The sequence below is a fragment of the Lepisosteus platostomus genome, chromosome 12, assembly GCF_059453375.1.
Source record: "Lepisosteus platostomus isolate fLepPlt1 chromosome 12, fLepPlt1.hap1, whole genome shotgun sequence".
Lineage (NCBI taxonomy): Eukaryota > Metazoa > Chordata > Actinopteri > Semionotiformes > Lepisosteidae > Lepisosteus > Lepisosteus platostomus.
Genome location: NC_142622.1, coordinates 12,741,844 through 12,761,400, shown reverse-complemented (window position 1 = coordinate 12,761,400; position 19,557 = coordinate 12,741,844). Strand labels below are relative to the sequence as shown.

Sequence of the window (19,557 nt, the reverse complement as noted above, 5' to 3'; positions counted from 1 at the left end):
ATTTTCCTGATGAAGTGACAGAATCCGTTCCTTGCAACTGTTGTGCTTACGGTATTTAATACTGATGCAAGTCCTGTTTAAACACAAAATCATTATAAATGATGCATATTCAGAAACCATATGTCTTTTTTGAAAATAATTTACACTTTTAGAAGATGTCCTGCATTTTTAATTTCATGAAATGACCAGCTATATTATGTAATGTAATAAGTAGAGTATGCACAATTCATGCATTCTATTTTTATATTGTATTTGTAGCATTGTTCTGCTTGATTCATACAGACTTCCAATTCCATGTTACTATCATAAAGTGGAATTAGTCAAAATTATTTTTCCTGCAAAAACATACTTTATTCATATTTAAAAATTGAGAGTTGGATGCTCTTCATTCAAAGGGATATGTACTGTATGGACCAAGCCAACCAGCTACATTATCCAAGCCAGTACCCTGGCTTCTTTAAAAAAACCACTGGAAACATCAGCTTTCAATCATTGTATCACTTAAATATTTGATTTAAAGTTGTTCCATCTGTAGTAACAGGGCCCACGCTACCTCCACTAATGAATTTACAGCCAGACAGGTTTACCCAACACTAACTATACATAATTAACTGCATTTTCTTAAACCTTGCGTGTTCCTATCTGTCATCATGATCTGTGGTCTAATTTTATAGTAAAAACGTCTTAATTGTGAAAAATATGACCTCTGAAGTAATTAAAAAACCTGGATTTTTATATTTTATAAAGCTAAAGAAAAACTGTAGTTAAAGGTATTAAGATGTCTCTGTAAAAGTCTAAAGTTTCCTAAAAAAGGTACAAATTGAACACCTTACAAGACCATAGCATGCAGCTCATTCAGACACTAGACAGAAGACTTCACACGCAACTATCAATATAATATTAAAAAATCTTTACTTACTTGTCAAGATTCCCAAATAATTCAGTCCATTTCCAAATACTGGCATTTCTGAGGGCAATTTTAAATTATGTGTGACATCTAAACAACATCCTTCCTCCTTAGAGGTTATGAACACTTGCTTTTCATGTTTTATGATGCAGTGTGGTCCTAACATGATCACCTAAATGTTATTGCTAGTGTTCTTAAATAAGAATGTATATTGTTATATGTGCCTGGTAGATTAGTTGATTGAATCTGATCTTCACTTCACCTCAGTAGAGTAGTTATTTAGGAAATCCCAAAATGCACTCAGGTTCAAAGCGCCCTTCAATTTCAAGTTTAACCTTGGGTGGGTTGGCCTTTTTACTAATTTACCACAAGAAAAAAAAAACTAGGTGGATTATGTTAAACAACATATTTCCATTATTTATTTTATACATTTCAAGGAGTTACATTTTTTTGTTTCCTGAAACCAGGTACTTTAGACTCCGAACTAAAGGCTGTCTGCTAGAAATCTGGTCTAGCAGCCTTGTGCAAAATCAACACTCTAGATCACTTCTGAGAGCAGGTGAGATCACGGTCTGATGTTATATCAGATGTTATATGTTATATCTTATATATATGATGTTATATCTGCTATATCAGTAATTTTATTTGTACTACATAAAGTATATGTAAGTATGAATATATAATCTTATACTTACACTGGGGGGTCCTTATTGAAATGTATTATAATATATTACTTTTAAATCCATAAACATCACCCAACAAAACTCAGTGAGTTAATGACAGCATAAGAAATGGAAACCAAACTTCATTGTGTTGCATCTACAGTATTTATCAGGTTAAAGTGAAAATTTAACGTTTATTTAAATACCAGAAATATTACTTTGAAAAATGAGTTCATATTTATCTTCTGTCAGTACCAACAGTACAGCTAACTGTTCCTTTTGCTAATAGTCTTCCATTACTACAGTGCTACCAAATGTCAACTTTCAAGCAAAATGCTAATTCATATAGCACATTTTTTCACATTAAGTACCATAGAGACAACGGCCTTACAAGCACTTGTTTATGAGCACAGAATTATTCGGCTCCCTTAATTTATCCATCCTTGCTCATTCTAATCAAGTTACCAAAAGCATATTCAGACAGTACTCTATTCCTGTGACATGGGCATATGTCTTGTTAGTCTTTAATTGAGCAGTATTTAAGGTCTGTAGTTAACAATTTATCCATACCCTGGCTTCAGAATTCTTTCCTGTACTAACTTACAGTAGGAAGGAAAATACAATGTAAAAGCAACAAATTAATCTCAGACTGTGACAAATACCTTTCAGGACCAACAGGACTTCACACTGGATTCAATGTTGTTTCTCCACATTGCAAGTCACTCAGCAGAAATCTTGACATACTTTAATACATATCAATCATAACGTTACTTTATGTATTCAAATAATTTCTGGCATTTTTTTTAGCATTTTATTGATCAAGCTTCATGTCTTCACATTGCTGACCTCCTGTGGTTAATTGTAGCTCTTGCAAACAATTTTTAATTTGATAAGCATAAAACAATATAGTAAGGACAGTGTATCCAAAATGCACTGTTCAAAAAGAAACCATTTGTACAGTAGCTTGTTTTCTGATGCACATTTTCATTAACAATGTAAGGGATCATAAACATTGACATCTCTTTTACCATGACAGATTCATAGATATTACTGCTCTTTGAAAAAAAAAGTAATTATATGAGGAAGGAAACTGCATTTAAAACCGAGAACAGGAGGCACTTCTTTAACACAAAGGGTCATGGTAGTATGAAATATGCTACCAAGCCATGTGGCTGAAGCCAATACCCTGGTTTCCTTTAAGAAAGGGCAGGATCAGGTCCCTGGATCAATAAACCACAACCACACAGTCACAAAGGGCATACTCTCATTTGTAACTCTATTTTCTTAATCATACCATTCTTAACAGGATTCAATAATCCAGGTATAAAATAATGTAGGATTTAATAAAAAGTTCTAATTGTATTTTGCAATTACCTCCGCACTGCATTTGAATAAATAAAAACAATGGTTAAATTAAAAAATAGAACATTTAACTAAAATATCAACAGGGATCATCAAGAATTCTAAATGGTAGAAGATGCAAATTTTAAGAGGTTCTTGTTGTAAACCCCACCACCATCAGCAAAAAACGTCTGAGAACTATTTGGTGTATTGTGTATATAAATAGCAATCCATCTTCATGTATTATGTCTAAAGTAGATATGAAATGCCTAAAGTAGGCTTCAGTCTCTTCTTTGTTTTTTAAAAAAATCTAATGTGTCAGCAGCTAAAGTCCTTCAAGTTATTTTGGTTATGGAAAGATTATAATTCAAATATGTTTATTTGAATATGCTTTTTTTCCCCATAGTGAGGTTTTGCACTCCCTAAACGCCATTGCTCATTACTGTAATTGAAGGATATTTTAAATGCATATTATCACTTCCTAGGGAATGAACAATTCAGTAGAATTGTTTGCTACAAATCAAATGGTCCGTGCTTTCCCACAGAAAATCTCCAGAAACCTGAAAAGCAGACTACAGACAAATCAGACAACACCAAGTAACAGGAACACAGCATTCAATTAGAAAAATACAGATAAATTGAAAAACCTTACATTCATGGAAACCTTTTTAAAAGTCCAAATAATTTTCACAAGTGTGGTAATAATACCTAAAGATCTGGATCTGTCCTGCTTGACAATTTGTCAATGATGGTAAATTAAACCATAAAATCAAGTGTTTAGAGACCTGCTCAGTTGTCCTGCCTTATATATATATATAAACATATAATAATAGTATTATAAATTCTCTGACTTCATCAACCCCATAAATATATTTAAAGAAATTTGTGGCAGGAATGGAATTACCAGAAAATATAATTTTTGTCAAAAAAAAAAGCTCTACAAAGCTCATGTTTTAATGAAAACCAAGCGACAATACTTTAATCAGAAAACATAATTGCTGGGTCAAAATGCACAGCTCTTCTACAAAATAAATGGAAAATGCCCTCTCCCTTATAATTAATTCAAACAACCAAAAACAAAACTCCATACAGTTCCATCTTAGCAGCAAGATCTTCATTATACAGTTATTTCATTTTCTATTTCAAATTAGATTAACGTTGTATTAATGATAAAAGTAAAACATCACTATTTTTTGTGAAACTGTTATCATTAGCAGGTAGGGAGACATCTTCAATGAACAAAGATCTTATTAATTTGAAATGTTAAGGCTACTACTAAACTATAAATATTGTGTAGTTCAAAGAATGATACTTCTAGCTCTTTGACAAGGAACTTTTCTGCATTATGATGTGTTCAAACAGTGTTTGCCAAAACAGTCATTTGAATACAACCATTAAGAAAAGAAAGTCTATTTTATTGCATGTACAATAATGTACACAATTTTAGTAAGGTCACACAAGAGACCAGCAGTAATGATAAGAGGTATATTTGTGGTTACAGTAGCACATCACATTAAATTAAACCTTTCCCCCTGTGTTGAATCTCTGTTTCACTGGTCCATTTACAGAAAATAAGTAGTTGGATCTCAATGTGATATTTTGCTTTAATACTTAATCAGCACTGTTAAAAATACAAATAAAATAAATAATGTTTGTAATATCACAGTTCACCTGTTGAAAACAGAAAACAAGAGATATCCAGTTCACACTTTCTTAGCTTCTGAAAAAAAATCCTTTCAAAATTCTCAGTGAACAACTATTGACAGGATAATTTGCATCCCTAGGAAACAGAGGAATGTGTAGATTTCGGTTGCAATTTCTCACCTAGGCACACTGTATCATATACCTCATCATAAATGTTACCCTTCTCAAAGCCCTTATAAAAACGTCCCTGATGGTTTCATTTGTTATGATTAACTTAAATATGATCTATTCTTCCCCACTTGAGTCTGTATCATCATTAATATAGTCTTCTTCTACAGGCATTCCACCATTCTGTGTACCCCATTCATCTTCATCATATTCAATACTGTCATTGTCTTCAAGGAGTTCGTTTTCAGGCTCAGGCCTGGCAGCAGCAGCTGCTTCTCCCCCTTCTGCTGCTGGAATGCCTCCTGGGTCTTCATTAGGGGCAACATATCCATTATTATTGGAAAAGGCGGCATTGTCTCTCGAGTCCTCCTCAATATAGACCTTCTGGTGGCACATGGGGCAGGTGTCCTGTATGTACAGCCACTTCCGGAGGCAGAGGGCATGAAAGTAGTGGTGACAGGGTGTGATACGCGCAGAAGTTGCAAACTCCTGATAGCAGATGGCGCAGACGTCCTCAATCTCTCTCAGCTGACCTCCTTTCACCTCCGGCAGGGAGTTGATTTTCTTCACTGCTGTCCGCCGATTAATGAAGGTCTTCCAGCCATTCTTGGCTTGTAGGTAAATGTTGAAGTAGGCATGGAGACACATCATGCACGCGCGGATCTTACTGCCAGATTCGAACATCATGGTGTAAGCTCCATTCCCAAACATGATCACCCCAAAAATGAACTCAATTACATTGCCAGTTGAGCGCACATAATACACATAGTCATCCAGCTTTTCCCATAAGACATTGTAGTAGCCATCAATCATGAAGAGTGTGTAGACAGTCAGGGACACAATGACCTTCAGACAGAGCTCTACACAAAATGCAGTCACAGCGAACAGCCAGGTATTTAGAATGTAGTGGTGCCAGAGGATGAAGCTCAGCACAATGGGCAGTACAAACAGACACAAGGAGACCAAGAGCACAGGGAAATGTCTGCGAAAAGACGAAACATGTGAGGCACTCAAAGACATCAGGACTGGATCAGTCATCCCATGAATGAAATGCAAGATGGCAGTCAAGAGAAGGCACATGTTTCGGCTGAGCCGGACCAGTCTCTCCTCAGGGTCTAGGCCACTAAGGCCAGTCTGAAGAGCTAAAATGAAAAACAACACAGGTGCTACGAAACCCAAGCGTTTATCTTCTTCTTCTGTGGAACCAATGAAAGCCAATATACCGAGCCCCAAGTAATGAGCAATGGAGGAGATAACTGCACTCATGCCCAGGACTGTCAAGGTTGAGTCACACCCGCTGATGATAAGGTTGCACAAAACATCCCAGAAAGCATCCCAGGAGATCAAATAATTCCACTTTCCTTCTTCATTGTCCACCACTTTCACAACATAAACCAGAATGATAGCTTGAGCTGTAAGTCTCGTGAGCCAGAAAACCCTGAGGACATCTGGGAAGCGGATCCTTTTCCAGGTGTCCTCCACCAGCAGCTGGAGTCCATAGATGCGATACATGTGCCTGATGAGCAGGTACACATAGCGACCTGAGTAATAGAACCACTTTATCTTCATAAGTAAGCAGACAACTGTGTTCACTACAAGAACCAAGCCTGAAATGATGGCCAGGAGCTGTCTCACGTCCACTGGCAACTCCAAGATCAAGCCCCATATGGGGATCATAATGTCTAGGACAATTAGTGCAGCAAAGACTGACTGTACATTGAGAAGCATAACATGCCCAATTCCAAACATAAGCTGGACCGTGGCCATGCCCAGCCATAGTGTGGGTCCACTACGAGGAAGCAGCTTAAATCCTAATGCTGCTGTATAGTAAGCGCTGTAGAAGTCTATATGAGAGGTGGCGTAATAGTTGACCAGAAATGCGACGGCTCCCAAAAGTACTGCAAAGAAGATCATGTAGAACTTAAAGAGCGCTCTCTGGGACAAGACCAGGACAACACCTGATACCAAAACACCTGGAAAAGAAAGGAAAAAAATTAACTTGATTTATGATACAACATTATTAAAATTAACTTGATTTATGATACAACATTATATCCTTATGAAAATCTGAATGAACTGAACTGAGAGCTACACATGTTCCGGCTGTGGCACTAGAAAAGGAAGCAGTACTTTGGAATGCAATATGTTACGTTGGAACACACATGATATTATGCCTAATGGCTGTTTTGCAGAGTGGAATTTTAGATCTTGACAGGTACAAATCGAGGTGGCACTCTTCAACACAGATTAACTACATTAGCCTGTATTCCCTGAACTGTCATCTGAATTGCTATGTACTTGTGATAAGACAAGGGTATATACGAGACCATCCAGAATCAAAACTGACATTCAGATTTGATCTCATATTAATCTTTTGATCCAAAATACACGTTATTAGTACACAGCAAAAATGATTAATTTCACTTTACTGTCCTGATAGTTATGATTTTCACTGTAGCCTATATGGTTTAGTTACAATTAATATTTAGGACTGTCGATCTAATTTCCTACTAAACAAATATTGTCTGCTAAAACTAGAACAATGAACTAATGCTTTGCTGAAAGCGTGATAAAACAACTCAAACCTAATGTTTACAAAGAATGTAAATCATCGTTTCAGCAGTATGAAACTTGCTCTAAAAGTTAAGATTTGCGATTGCATATTTCAGGGCTTTAACCCATACATATTTTGGAGAGAATGGGAAGAAAACTTGACTCCATAACTCAAGGAAATGTGGAAATAAACTGGCTAACAGAAATCCGTTTGAAGCATATTTCAAGAGTCAGCTGAAGGATAACATGAAGAGAATCGGACATCCGGTCCTAGAAACATATGCTACTGAAAACACCGTCCATAAACTCATTTCTAAGGAAAAATAGACTTGCTCAAAACAACAGAGTTGAAGAGCTCCCTGTTTTATAAAATCTTATTGGCATTTAAAATCATCCGAGCGCTGTTGCCCTTCCTAATGTTAACCCAAAACGAAGCGCGGGGATATAACAAATAAACGTAAACTATTCAACTCAAGACATTAGAAGCGCAGAAAGGCAGTGGTATTATCCAAAATAGCACACAGGGGAGTTTTTCACTCCTCTCGACTCTGTTGGCTACTCATGAACGGCGTGTCAATGACATCGGAACCGCAGGGAGTAAACCGAGAGGCCGGAGCTCCTGTTTGACAGGTGGCCTGGTCAGCTTGATCAGGTTTAACAACACGCAAGAGTGAATTAAAAGGATGACACACACCCTATCAGACGACATTTCATTAATACTTTAAATTCACCTTACCCAAAAAACGAATTAAAATCCGTACAGCAGTGATGGCCCATCCGGACCCAGGATCAAAATAAGAGTTAAAAATGGCGTCGATAATGAAAATACAGGGAACTCGAAAAGCCACATCCAGCACAGCTAGGGCCTGGTGGCCGATCCGGATATGAGGGGACGCCATGGGACGTTATACCAAGAGGACTCGGGCTCTCGGAGTCCAATGCTCTCCCGCCGCTACTGATTAAACAAATTACTGAATTTTCCACAAGTTATTTTTCTGGATCCCTGCACACCGCCATCTTCACTGTCCTCCTGTTGCTATGCACGGAACGCGGAAGTAACTCCAATTTGGAACGTCATAGTGAATACGTAATTAAATGGAGCTCCTAAACATGACGCAATGGACTTGATGTCCAGTTGTTATGGCAACGGTCAGACAGTTCTGCTTTTTCTCTTAAGGTTCGTGCCGGATTGTTCTGCAGAAGCCAAGGAATGAATCCTCTGTAGCGTAGAAACCTCACTATCTCCTATTTTGGAAAAGTGCAAAGAGATAGACTACAACAATATCTTTTGTAATTTACGGAAGATAGCATATTAATAGCATATTAATAACGAGTTCCTACGTTTTCTCGCAGGAAGACCCATTTAAGAAGTCCATCTCAATAAAGAAGAGAGTGAACACATGTGTAACTAATACATTGAAAGTCGTCCATTAATATTGTGAGTAGGAGTTGCTTTCAAGTGTCATTATGCTACTGTATCAAGACAATCGAAATATAGGATAATCCGTGAAACTGCAGCATGCCTACTACTAGTAGCAGAAGCATTCCCTCGAAAGGCTCCCTATTTTGTTTCTCGTTTTCCTACCCTCAAACACAATGCCAAAGCGAAAGTGTAAATTCACAGCAGAACTAAAAAATACATTTCCTTGTTTTCGAAGTGGCAGAGAAGACTGGGAAGCTGAATGTTTGGTGTGTAAGCCTGGTACGTTTGTCTCCGTGGCAAATCAAGTTGTACTTGACTTGCAAGCTCAAGTTGACTCAGACAAACGCAAAAAGGCAATTCGAGGAGAAAGTTCGTCAACCAAATTGTTGGCACGTCAAGGGGAAGAAAAGTTCTCCATAACTAAGAAGGTAAGCCAGAGAAAAATCTTAGTAATTATTTGATATTGTAGCGAGACGGGGTCTGTGAGAATGCAGACAGGAATTCAGGCTCTTTTTAGAATGGAAACTGCTCTTTATTGCCAGCACAGCAGCAAAGACAGCTGGAGACAGACAGTGTAACCAGGGTATAACACACTAGGGTCACCTAGGGTACTGAAACATAGGTATAGGGTAGTTAAGTGGGTACAGGTATAAAAGGCTGTAAACCGGAGATTATTATTCATATGACTACCCAACAGCCCACAACAATGTGCAACTGCACCAGATGGTCAACCCGCGCTGGCCAGTCGCCCTCAATCCCCCCTCCCATCCTGCCCTTCGCCGTGCACCTCAGCTAGACGCTCTTCAGCCGCAACGCCAGGTGAGAGCGCCACATTGCCACCACCTAAAACATGAAGTGTCCCACCAACGATGAATAACCCAGCGAAGCCGCACACTAAATCCTCCAGCCCCCGCGGAGCCCGGTGAACTCGCTCGCTGCGTTGGGGTGGAGTCTGGCGGTCTGCCCCCTTGGCCCCCCCCAGGCCAGAGGAATCTGGAACTGGCTGCTCCCTGGGATCCGCTGCGCCCTCCTATTCGAGTGTCCCCTCACGAGCCCTGAATGGAACCAGGCGGTCCCAGTGCAGGACCACAACCCTCCAGTGGTGCCAGGGAGCCGCTCCTGCTCCTGGTTGCTGCTGCTCGTCCCCAGAAAGGGCTTGAGGGGGTCACTCGCCTGCTGGTAAAACTGGCGCTTATCTGAGTCCGACAGGTGTTGGCACTAATCGCTGTCCATCCCTCCCACTGCTGACACAAATGTAGGGAGACGGGGTCGGTGAGGATGCAGACAGGAATTCATGCTCTTTTTAGAATGGAAACTGCTCTTTATTGCCGGCACAGCAGCAAAGACAGCTGGAGACAGACAGCATAACCAGGGTATAACACACTAGGGTCATATAGGTACAGGGTAGTTAAGTGGGTACAGGTATAAAAGAGTACAGTATAAACCGGAGATAACTATTTATATGACAACCCAATAGCCCACAACAATGTGCAACTGCACCAGATGGTCAACCCGCACTGGCCAGTCGCCCTCAGTCCCCCCTTTGACTCCTCCTCCCATCCTGCCCTTCGCCAGCACCTCGGCCGGGCGCTCTTCAACTGCAACGCCAGGCGAGGGCACCACAATATTATTATTTACAGGCACCGAACTTTTCTGTACTAATACCTGATATACAGGTAGATTTACCAATGAACATAAAACGTGGGATATTTTGAAAACCTTCTCCATCCCCACCCCTTTCCCAGATAAGGGAATAGGAAAGTTCCTCAGGATGTCTTCTTTTTCTGATGTTCAAATATGGTAACCCTATACCAGTTCAACCTCATGGTTCTCATCACCTGTGCGTGACCCAATGGGTGTAACCCAGTTCCAATGGGTTTGAAATTTCACTTTCTGTGCCTTGTAATCACATTGACAGCCTTTTTCATATCGCACTGATAAGGGCACCAAGGAAACAAGTAGCTATTTGTGATTAGTTATTAATATTTAATTCATGTTGAAAATAAAATGTTAATTTGATACATTTACAATTTATTTGATCTTTTTTTTTACAAAATCACAAGATGGCAGCAGCGAGGGGTGCCATTTGTTTCAGTCAGAGTAAAGCGGTTGGTGTGTAGCTCTACAAGTACTTTGACATAGCGTTACTTTTCTATTACCATGGTGTAAAGCTTAGCAACACCAATATCACTAACCTATTAATACGTATTTAGATATCTTACAACCTCATCTAAAAGTCACATGACTTATATTAATTACAAATAAACTGGAAGTCAACATTAACATAACATGCATAATACCATACAAGTGACCATATCCCTACTAAAAACTATTAAACACAGTACATTAAAAATGATAAATCTGATAAATCCAAATTAGGTGTCATACAAACAACAAACTTAATGCCGTTTAAATTAATTTTTTATTTTCTTTAAAAATATATTTTTTTTCCCAGAAGCAGCAATCAAGAATCATGTTCATCATGGTTCCTGTATGTGGATTCCAGGATTTTCAAGCTGCGAAACAAATCTGGAACAGTGTGGTAGTGAAGACAGAAGCCCATACCATCGTTGTCTGGTGTGAGAGCAGCTCTAGTCGGTATAAGCCTTCAGCTTCCTTTGAAGAAGACCTTTATGGTATTGTTGAAAATAGTGTTTGCCAGCTCAAAAGGATCTTCTTCTCTTGCTGCAGCCATGATCTCTAGCACTTGACTGTAATGGGAGACATGAATGTTTTCATATTTTCAATTTTTAACTCAAAAGCTCCTAAAAAATACCTCATTTTAAACTCAAGCACCAGTGTTTCACACACGCTACAGTCTTTTATTTGTAGGTGTGGGGGTTATATTATAGTTATGCACATGAGCTCATAGTACTGCCAAGTCTTTTAATTGAGGCACACAGCTCCAAGTATCACTTTGGTCTGAAAATTTCTAATAGGAAATTCTGAATGGAGTTCAAAGATCAAGTAATAGTTCAGAAAACCATATCATTTTACGTAACCATCTCTCGCTAAAAGGTGTACCTTTAATTTTTTTGTTTTTGTTATTTCAATGTCCTCACTCCAGAGAGCTCCTGAATTCCTAAGACCACTCCACAGATTCTGAAGAGGCAAGTCTGCATTCACTACAGCATGGGTGGCTCCTCAAAAGTTCATGCCTAAGGACACTGGCAGCAGCCAGACAGACACCAACTGGTTTGAGAAAAGGCATGTCTGTGAGAGCTTCATCTGACAACTGCAACTGCAAGAAATGAGTTTTGAGGGCAAACTGTGCTTGGATTATGAAATTGTAGGCTTGTGAGGAGGTAGAAAAGAACAATTACTGGCCAGTAATTCAAACAACTGCAGCAACATATACAGCAACATGATGTAATCACATGGTTGTTTCCTAGAGCTCAATACATGATCTTTAAAGCGAGGAAGTCACAGAAACTGAATGCCAAGGTAAGTCATTAGAACAAAACAACATTGTTATTCTCTAAGATGACATTTGTGGATATAAATTTTGACACAGGTACTACAGAATCTACAGAATCATGCTCGCAGGTTCTGATTAAAAGCCTGCACAATCTGTTGCATTTACTTATGTTTTAAAAATAATTTCCTTTGCTTACGTACATTATATGGCAGGGCTCATTTCTGTCCTTTACACAATGGCCTGTTTCCCATTTCTTCTTAGTAGGAAAGGTAGTTTTTATGTACTTGAAGCCTGCATGACTGTTCTTCACTCCACACCATGGAGCATCTATGTTATACAAGAAGACACAATCACATGTAGTAACCATTACAGACACATGAGTTTCAAGCCAACTGCACCACTTTTCTCTGGGCTGTCCAATTTTTTCCTACATGAAAGAGTCTTATTCTAAGCCTGTTTTATTTAAACCAATATTTTGATAGTCAATATAAAATAAAATCTCAGACTTTAAGCATTTAATATATTGTGCATCTTTTAAAAATCTTGCCCTTTTGCCTAGATTCTTTTAATAATTTCTGTCCCCAGTTATACTTTTCTGTTGTATAACTTATGTCACTTAAAAAAAAAGCTATCGTATAATAATAATGAAAAAAAGATTCACTTTTTAATTTGTGAAATAAGTTCAACAGAAAACTTTTCTGTTAAACCAAAGGATTCAATAAACCTGCCTCTGTCATTATTGAAGCTGATTTCAGTTCTATAGAGCTGCACGTACCAGTTTCAATCATCAGTCTTTCAGAAGGAATTGACTTCATGGCCTCAACATTTTCTTCTGTTTTCAAGGAGCTAAAACAAGTTCAAAAGAAAATCTCTACACCTTTTGTACTTTTAAAGTTATCAAGCCATAAATCAACTTGGCTGTAATGCAAGCTTTATTGGCATGTAGGAATATGTGTGTGAGCGCGCTGGTGTCAGTATTGAATTTGACAAACGTGGAGTCAGTAAAAATCTTAGTTTGTTCATTTACATAATATAACTCAATATAGCGTTACATGTTCAGTATATATATAGTATACTAGAATATAGTTCAAGTAGGTAGCTGTGTTAGCATGCATAGGCTACAAAGGAATAAGTAAACATTTATTTCATGCTAAAAAGAGAAGAAAGGAAACAACGTTTCAACTGTAGCCTTCTTCGGGTTGGGTCTCTTTTCAGGTCTTCGGGTGTAATAAACCTTTGAATAAACCTTTACTTGTTCCTTTGCAGCCTATGCATGCTGACACAGTTACATACTTGAACTTCTTCAGCCTACTTCTGTTGCGACCCACTATGCTTTCTACTATAATATATATAGTTTTATTTTGAATCCTGGAACCTACCAGCCATTTATTCCAATATAAAGGTCTAGATCAAGAATAGCTGCTGCCTCTTCCTTCGTACCATCAAATGAGTGCACCTGTAGCAGAAGACAGTACCATGAGGTCTACCGATATTCTAACCCAAATTAAAAATCCTTTTGTGAGTCATTACAAAATATGCATGAATCTTGCATAAAGGCATGAAATGGCCAGTTTCCAGAGAAAAGCTTATATTATTTTTTAACTGACAACCCACTGAAGCCAAGCAGATGTGAACCTGGTCAGTACCTGGATGGGAGACCTCCTGGGAAAAACTAAGGTTCCTGTTAGTGGGGCCAGCAGGGGGCGCTCACCCTGCAGTCTGTGTGGGTCCTGAAGCCCCAGTACAGTGACACTATACTGTAAAATAGTTGCTGTCCTCTGTGGTCATTAAAAATCCCAGGGTGTTTCTTGAAAAAATTAGGGGTGTTACCCTGGCATCCTGGCCAAATTTCCCATTGGCCTTTACCAATCGTGGCCTCCTAATAATCCCCATTTAGATTTAGCTTCATCACTCCGTTCTCCTCCCCACTGATAGCTGGTGTTTGGGGAGTGTACTGGCGCACTATGGCTGCCGTTGCTTCATCCAGGTGGATGCTGCACATTGGTGGTGGTGGAGGGGAGTCCTCATTATCTTTAAAGCACTGGAGTGGAGTGTCCAGAAAAGCACTCTATAGTGCTTTTAGTGTATAGTGTAATGAATTATTATTATTTTTGTCCTAAGGTATATTATTATTCAAAAATGATGTATCCACAATTTGTGCCTTTTCACTTACTTGTGATGTACAGTATTAACATTCATACATATAAATGAAAGAACACCTGCTTATCTGTAGTGTAACAACTTCTAACCCCCATCTGTCACTCCTCTGTTTGTCACCCCAACGCACACGTAAAACCATAGCAATCTTGTTCGCCTTTTAATTAAAAATAAACTAAACAAATACTTACCACCCCCCCAACACATCTTTCTCTGTTTCTTTTCATGATGTCTGTTGGTGTAGAAAAGCAGGTGTCATGTATCAATCAGAGTCCTGATACCTTTGCATTCAGATAAACATAAATGTACAGTACCTAAAAATTCTTCATGTGAGTTTCTGCAATGGAGGAACATGGGCAGTTTTGTTTCTTCGGCCACGTCAAACTGCTTTTCAAAGTACCTTCAAAAAGTTAAGGAAAAAAATAATAGTATTATAAATATTTATTTTCCTATTTTCTAGAGTTAAAATAATTCCTTAAAGCAATATCTGGAACTTTTTTTATATGGGGAAAGCATCTTTGTATACCGTTCTCAAGAACGCAGAAGCAAACTTATTATAGTAAGACTGAAGTAGAAAATACTTGCATGTGTACTTAGAACTCAAAAGAGGAGGTCGCTCTGTACACAGACACACATGGGCAATTAGAACAGGCAATTCCCAAATCATTGAGAAATAGTTAAATGAGATTTTTAGAACACTGTACCAAATGAGCAAAAATGCACTAAATCACTCGTTATTTAAAATTCTCATGTTCTTATATACACCGAGACTGTGCTGTTCACGAAGGTAATATACCATGTACCAATACATATTATTTTTACATTTCTCTAGTTAATGGTACAGTAGATGTACATTTCTGATGTCATTTTCTGATATACTGCCCTTGTCACTTAGTTTCTTCACTCATCCAATAATGTTACAAACTCTTACTTGCTCCTGGGCACATTCATTTCTTTAGCATCCCTCTTCTGGTACTCCCAGCAAGTACTTTTTAATGCTTCCTTGCCAGTAATTTCTTATATACTATTCCAACTTACTTTCCTCTCGAGATATTGGGTGGTTCACCATTGAGCACAATATTAAATCATTTAAGAATTCTTTGTAGCTTTTAAGTAATGTTTTTATTTTACAAACATGTTTTTTACTAGGTGACACCTGCTTTTTCCTCCCAGATAGATAAAAATGGTGACTTCCACAGATTTAGTTACATGTCTTCAACCTTCAAATAAAGAGCATCTTCACACCCACTTTGCTTGTGGCTTTATTCAGTGCCTGTATTTTTATTTGTAATTCTTCACAGTTTAGTGCAAATACCATGGTGTCATCAGATAATTGTCAATACATTAAGTAAATTATTTTCATTTTGTATCCAGTGTTAACTCAATTAAAAACATCTTACAAAACAGATGCATTTTTCATTATTTACAATATTTTCACTAATAGAACTTCAGATGAAAGCTGAAGGTTTTGTATAAGAAGAAACTTCAAAATGTTAGCCATTTTAATGTGAAAAGATGAAAATGCAGTAGGAAATATAACTGAGTACTTACAGTAGCTGGGTTTCTTTGGGACAAAACTCCAGTCTGTCAAAATCTGGAATTACAATTACATTTTACTGAATATATACTATATAAAGACTTTAAAATTTAGAAAGACTTATAATCTAATAAATTATAATCTTATTAGATAAATATTTTATTAAACCCAGTAAAGTGTCTTTATATGTGCACTACACAAAACAAAAACATGAATTTAGAACACCTTTACATCACCAGTAAGATTCCTCTAATGCTTCACAATGTTACTATAGCTGACAAGAGTCAGCACTACATTGCTGCCTATTTAAAACTGTTAATTGGTTATTGTAAGATGAATGAGTCAAAAGGTGATGGTTTCTTCCTCTTGCAGATAGGAATATGCAAGCTATCATAGTAAAGGCCAGGAAAGAGTCCCCAGATTCATATATTTTTTTAAATTTCTTTCTGGTATTTAATTCACTATATTAATCCAGCTTTTGATGTGCAAGTTGTTGTTTTCTCTCAGAAAAAAAGTGTATTAAGGGGACTTTCTTCTTTTCTGAATTGTGAACTTTTTAAAAATTTGTTTTTAAAAAAAAGACAAGTATTATATTAGCTATAGAGGTAAAATGTTTTTGCTTCACAGATAAGCAGCTTAGTTTAATCACAGAATGTTTGCTTTTGTTCAGATATCTTAACAGATCATTTGAGGTTTAGTGAAGAAAGCTAATAGTTTGCTAATAAAAAAAGTTCTGAGATTAATCTAGCCAAGCACATTCATTTTAGTATTTCTGAATTATTGTGAAGTATTTTTAAAGAGTTCTGGTCATAATGTCAGCTAGATTTTACCGAAACCAGTTTTCAGTTTGTGAATATTATCTTTAACATACATTCACAAATTAAATTATTTGTATTTATTATATAAATATAGAAAGATCCTAGAAACAGTTTCTACTGGAGACTCCAGCAATGTAGGACAAAAAACCATGCCAGGATCCATGTTTCATTAGGAGATGAAGTAACCAAAGATTTACAAGCCTGAAAATCATTTAACCTCTAATAAATGAAGAAATGTTAGAATTGTATACAAAAAAACATTGAAATAATGTATAAAACAAAGAAACAAGTAAAGGTTTATTCCATGGTGAAATGAGAAGAAAAGAAACACAACGTTTCGGCTGTGGAGCCTTCTTCAGGTGTCACCCAAAGTGCCGAGGAAGGCTCCACAGCCGAAACGTGTTTCTTTTCTTCTTGTTTACTTGATCTTCTTTACTTGTTCCTTTGCAGCCTACACATGCTGAACAGCTACCTACTTAAACTACATGTATAAGACAACATTAAGTTCATTTTCTTATGTTTTTGAATATAGCAGATCCCTTTACAGGTCCCTTACATTTTTAAGAAGGGTCTTGAATTTTAAAAGTGATGTGCAGTTGAGGTGTAAAGCACAGTCTATATGAGACAAGTCAGTTTTACAAGCACACCAATGTGTCCTTATACTTAAACACCAAAATTAAATTACTTTTCAGCAATAAGAAGAAACCTTAATACGTTCTTATACTATTCTGTTTCATAATCTACTGAGCTACCACTAATTTTATATTACCTTCTGTGTAATTCGGTGTATTACAATTCACTTAATTGTTTTCCCATTATAGCAAAACAGCCCCAGGTAAGACTTCTTTTGGCCTGACTACGTGGGGTCTAGAGAGAGAATAAATTAATATGGCACAGTACATTGAAGCCACTACGTAAAGCATTTGGTAACGTCTGTGTTAAATCACCTTACCTTCCTCATCAGTGGCTCTCGTTCAGTTTCAAGAAAATATTACAGTTTTAACAGACTTGTTCATTATTTTAACAGGAGAGTGCTTTAGGACACAGAATAAAACTATAAGAAGAGCAAATCACGCATTGAACAATAAGAAATAAAAAAGACTGGAAAAGGTATAGGACCTACCTAGGCCACACTCCCCAATCGCCACTATCTTGTCCTTGTTTGCTTTGGCCAATTCTTTCAGGTCTGCCAGGTACTGATCAGCTCCATTCTGCTCGAACTCACCACAGCGGGTGGGGTGGCAGCCAACTGTGCTGTAAAATTCATCTTCACAAAGAAACCATCATTCAAATAAGACACACGATGCACTTGAAAATGTCCATGTGACTCCGTAATTTTGCTGTAATAGTAAACTCTCCAGTATTTAATTTTAAAAAAATCACTTAAGTCACCATTCTTTTAAAAATTCTCACATTTTTCTAACATTGTCTACATACAACAAACCAAACCAGTTTCTGACAAAAAAAATCAATGATATGGGAACCAATTACCTCGTGTTTGTGCCAGTTTTAAAGCATCTTTACTGTCCTGAAGACTGCCTCCTGTTATCATAAACTAGAAATTCAAACAAAATATGTTTAAAGTAATCCCAGGGCTCTCAAAAAAAATCATCATCAACCCTCAGAAACATGCAACACACAAACTGAATGGCTTACCTTCTGGATTCCTATTTCAACGGCTCTCTCTATCACCTGTGGAAAGTCATCTGAAGTACAAAAATGCCAGTTTTGAAAAACTGAGTATTGTGATCTAATGTATTTCAATAAAATTATTATTATCCCTTACACTGATATAGCACTTTTTCACAGGTAATGAAATGTTTTAAAAATGTGACAGAGCCAAAAATACAGCCCTCCTAGACAGTTTTATTAGGAAGACAATCAACATGTGAGTGGTGAATTCTGCTCTGTGATGCAAAAAATAAATTTATCACAGCACTTAGCTGTATTGCTTCTACCTGATCTTTCAGTTTCATGTGTATGTAAAAAAAACAATATATTATAACCCCGAAACTATATTACTAATCAGTTCCTCTGGGCTTTCATTCCTTCTTAGGATTAGGAAAAACATGCTGCAGAAAAAGGTCTATGTGTAAGTGTGCTGTGCAATCAACTTTTTTTTTTATTCTGATAAGACATTTAGGATTTTTCCTTCAGTCACTGCAGGGAAACGTCTGTCTAATTTTGGTCAGATAACCAATTAATTATTTTCCTGAAATCTTTATAAACCTTAGTAACAGCGCTTGCTTAAAAATGTGAATAGCACGAATAAGTTGTCAGAATCCTTCTGTATTATGGACGCGATACCAACCTTGATGTTTTTGGTTTCCCCTGTATAGTCCTCGAAACATAGAATCGGTCAGGTTGATTCCAATATCTGAAAAGCATTGTAAAACACCTAAGTGGATTTTCAATAATTCTGTAGTAAACACTCTGATATGGTTCTGAAAAAAGATGCACATGCAAATAATGATGCTAGTAATGAAATGTAATCAATATAGAACGTTAAAAATAGAAATAAAACTTTATTTAAATGTATACCTATGTACTATAACATATGATTATCGATCTTTATTTTTTTATTTTAAGACCCTTGTATAATATTCTTACCTATGAATTTAAACTGTGCCATCCTTGCTCTTTTACAGCCGGCAATACAAAACCCACATGCAGACTTCAAAATTCCCATAATTCCGCAGTCGCAACGGAACCGTACATACTGCAATAAATGTGCATTTATATTCGTTTAACTTATTTTTTCTAATATTGAAAATTAAACTTAAGAGGCAGTCAACCCTTCCACTTCATAGGTTTTGGGTCCTGAGATCGATTTAGGTGTCGTATCGATAGAGTAATAGCACTGTACGAATTGCTCATATGGGCTAGTTTATGAAGTTCAAATCTGACATTTCCTGATTGGCCATAATTC

General features: G+C 37.2%; 2 protein-coding genes and 1 long non-coding RNA gene across 4 annotated transcripts; 1 reads left to right on the top strand and 2 right to left on the bottom strand.

Annotated features, from left to right (window-relative positions):
* Positions 1 to 3,861: 3,861 nt before the first annotated feature.
* Positions 3,862 to 8,320, bottom strand: rnf139 (ring finger protein 139). The gene is made up of 2 exons (XM_088601011.1): positions 8,012 to 8,320; positions 3,862 to 6,695 (listed from the first exon to the last, which is right to left on the bottom strand). The coding sequence occupies exons 1-2, from the start codon at positions 8,172 to 8,174 to the stop codon at positions 4,840 to 4,842; spliced, it is 2,019 nt and encodes a 672-aa protein (XP_088457137.1). The 5' UTR covers positions 8,175 to 8,320; the 3' UTR covers positions 3,862 to 4,839.
* Positions 8,321 to 8,338: 18 nt separating this feature from the next.
* Positions 8,339 to 9,517, top strand: LOC148651116 (uncharacterized). Its single transcript, XR_015925661.1, has 3 exons — positions 8,339 to 8,713; positions 8,934 to 9,126; positions 9,396 to 9,517. It is a non-coding gene; the product is annotated as an uncharacterized LOC148651116 (long non-coding RNA).
* A 481-nt stretch (positions 9,518 to 9,998) lies between these two features.
* tatdn1 (TatD DNase domain containing 1) lies at positions 9,999 to 19,553 on the bottom strand. 2 transcript variants are annotated; one of them, XR_015925659.1, is made up of 13 exons: positions 19,239 to 19,553; positions 18,940 to 19,005; positions 18,285 to 18,334; positions 18,120 to 18,183; positions 17,752 to 17,895; positions 15,825 to 15,867; positions 14,588 to 14,673; positions 14,465 to 14,505; positions 13,496 to 13,572; positions 12,892 to 12,962; positions 12,317 to 12,443; positions 11,723 to 11,939; positions 9,999 to 11,409 (listed from the first exon to the last, which is right to left on the bottom strand). XR_015925659.1 is itself a non-coding variant. In XM_088601012.1 (12 exons), exons 1-12 carry the CDS (start codon positions 19,315 to 19,317, stop codon positions 11,307 to 11,309), a joined length of 951 nt encoding a protein of 316 aa, XP_088457138.1. In that variant the 5' UTR covers positions 19,318 to 19,550; the 3' UTR covers positions 9,999 to 11,306. The 2 variants fall into 2 exon arrangements, 1 of the variants encoding a protein (XP_088457138.1); XM_088601012.1 differs by lacking the exon at positions 11,723 to 11,939 and having other exon boundaries at positions 19,239 to 19,550.
* Positions 19,554 to 19,557: the final 4 nt, after the last annotated feature.

Bases quoted from the DNA above. Each gene is read 5' to 3' on its own strand.
- rnf139 (XM_088601011.1), bottom strand. From the start codon at position 8,174: ATGGCGTCCCCTCATATCCGGATCGGCCACCAGGCCCTAGCTGTGCTG. The intron at 6,696-8,011 runs GTAAGGTGAATT...TTTCTTTTCCAG, and splicing joins GATTTTAATTCGTTTTTTGG to GTGTTTTGGTATCAGGTGTT.
- tatdn1 (XM_088601012.1), bottom strand. From the start codon at position 19,317: ATGGGAATTTTGAAGTCTGCATGTGGGTTTTGTATTGCCGGCTGTAAA. The intron at 18,335-18,939 runs GTTGGTATCGCG...TTTGTACTTCAG, and splicing joins GGGAAACCAAAAACATCAAG to ATGACTTTCCACAGGTGATA. The intron at 15,868-17,751 runs GTAGGTCCTATA...TTGTAATTCCAG, and splicing joins GATTGGGGAGTGTGGCCTAG to ATTTTGACAGACTGGAGTTT.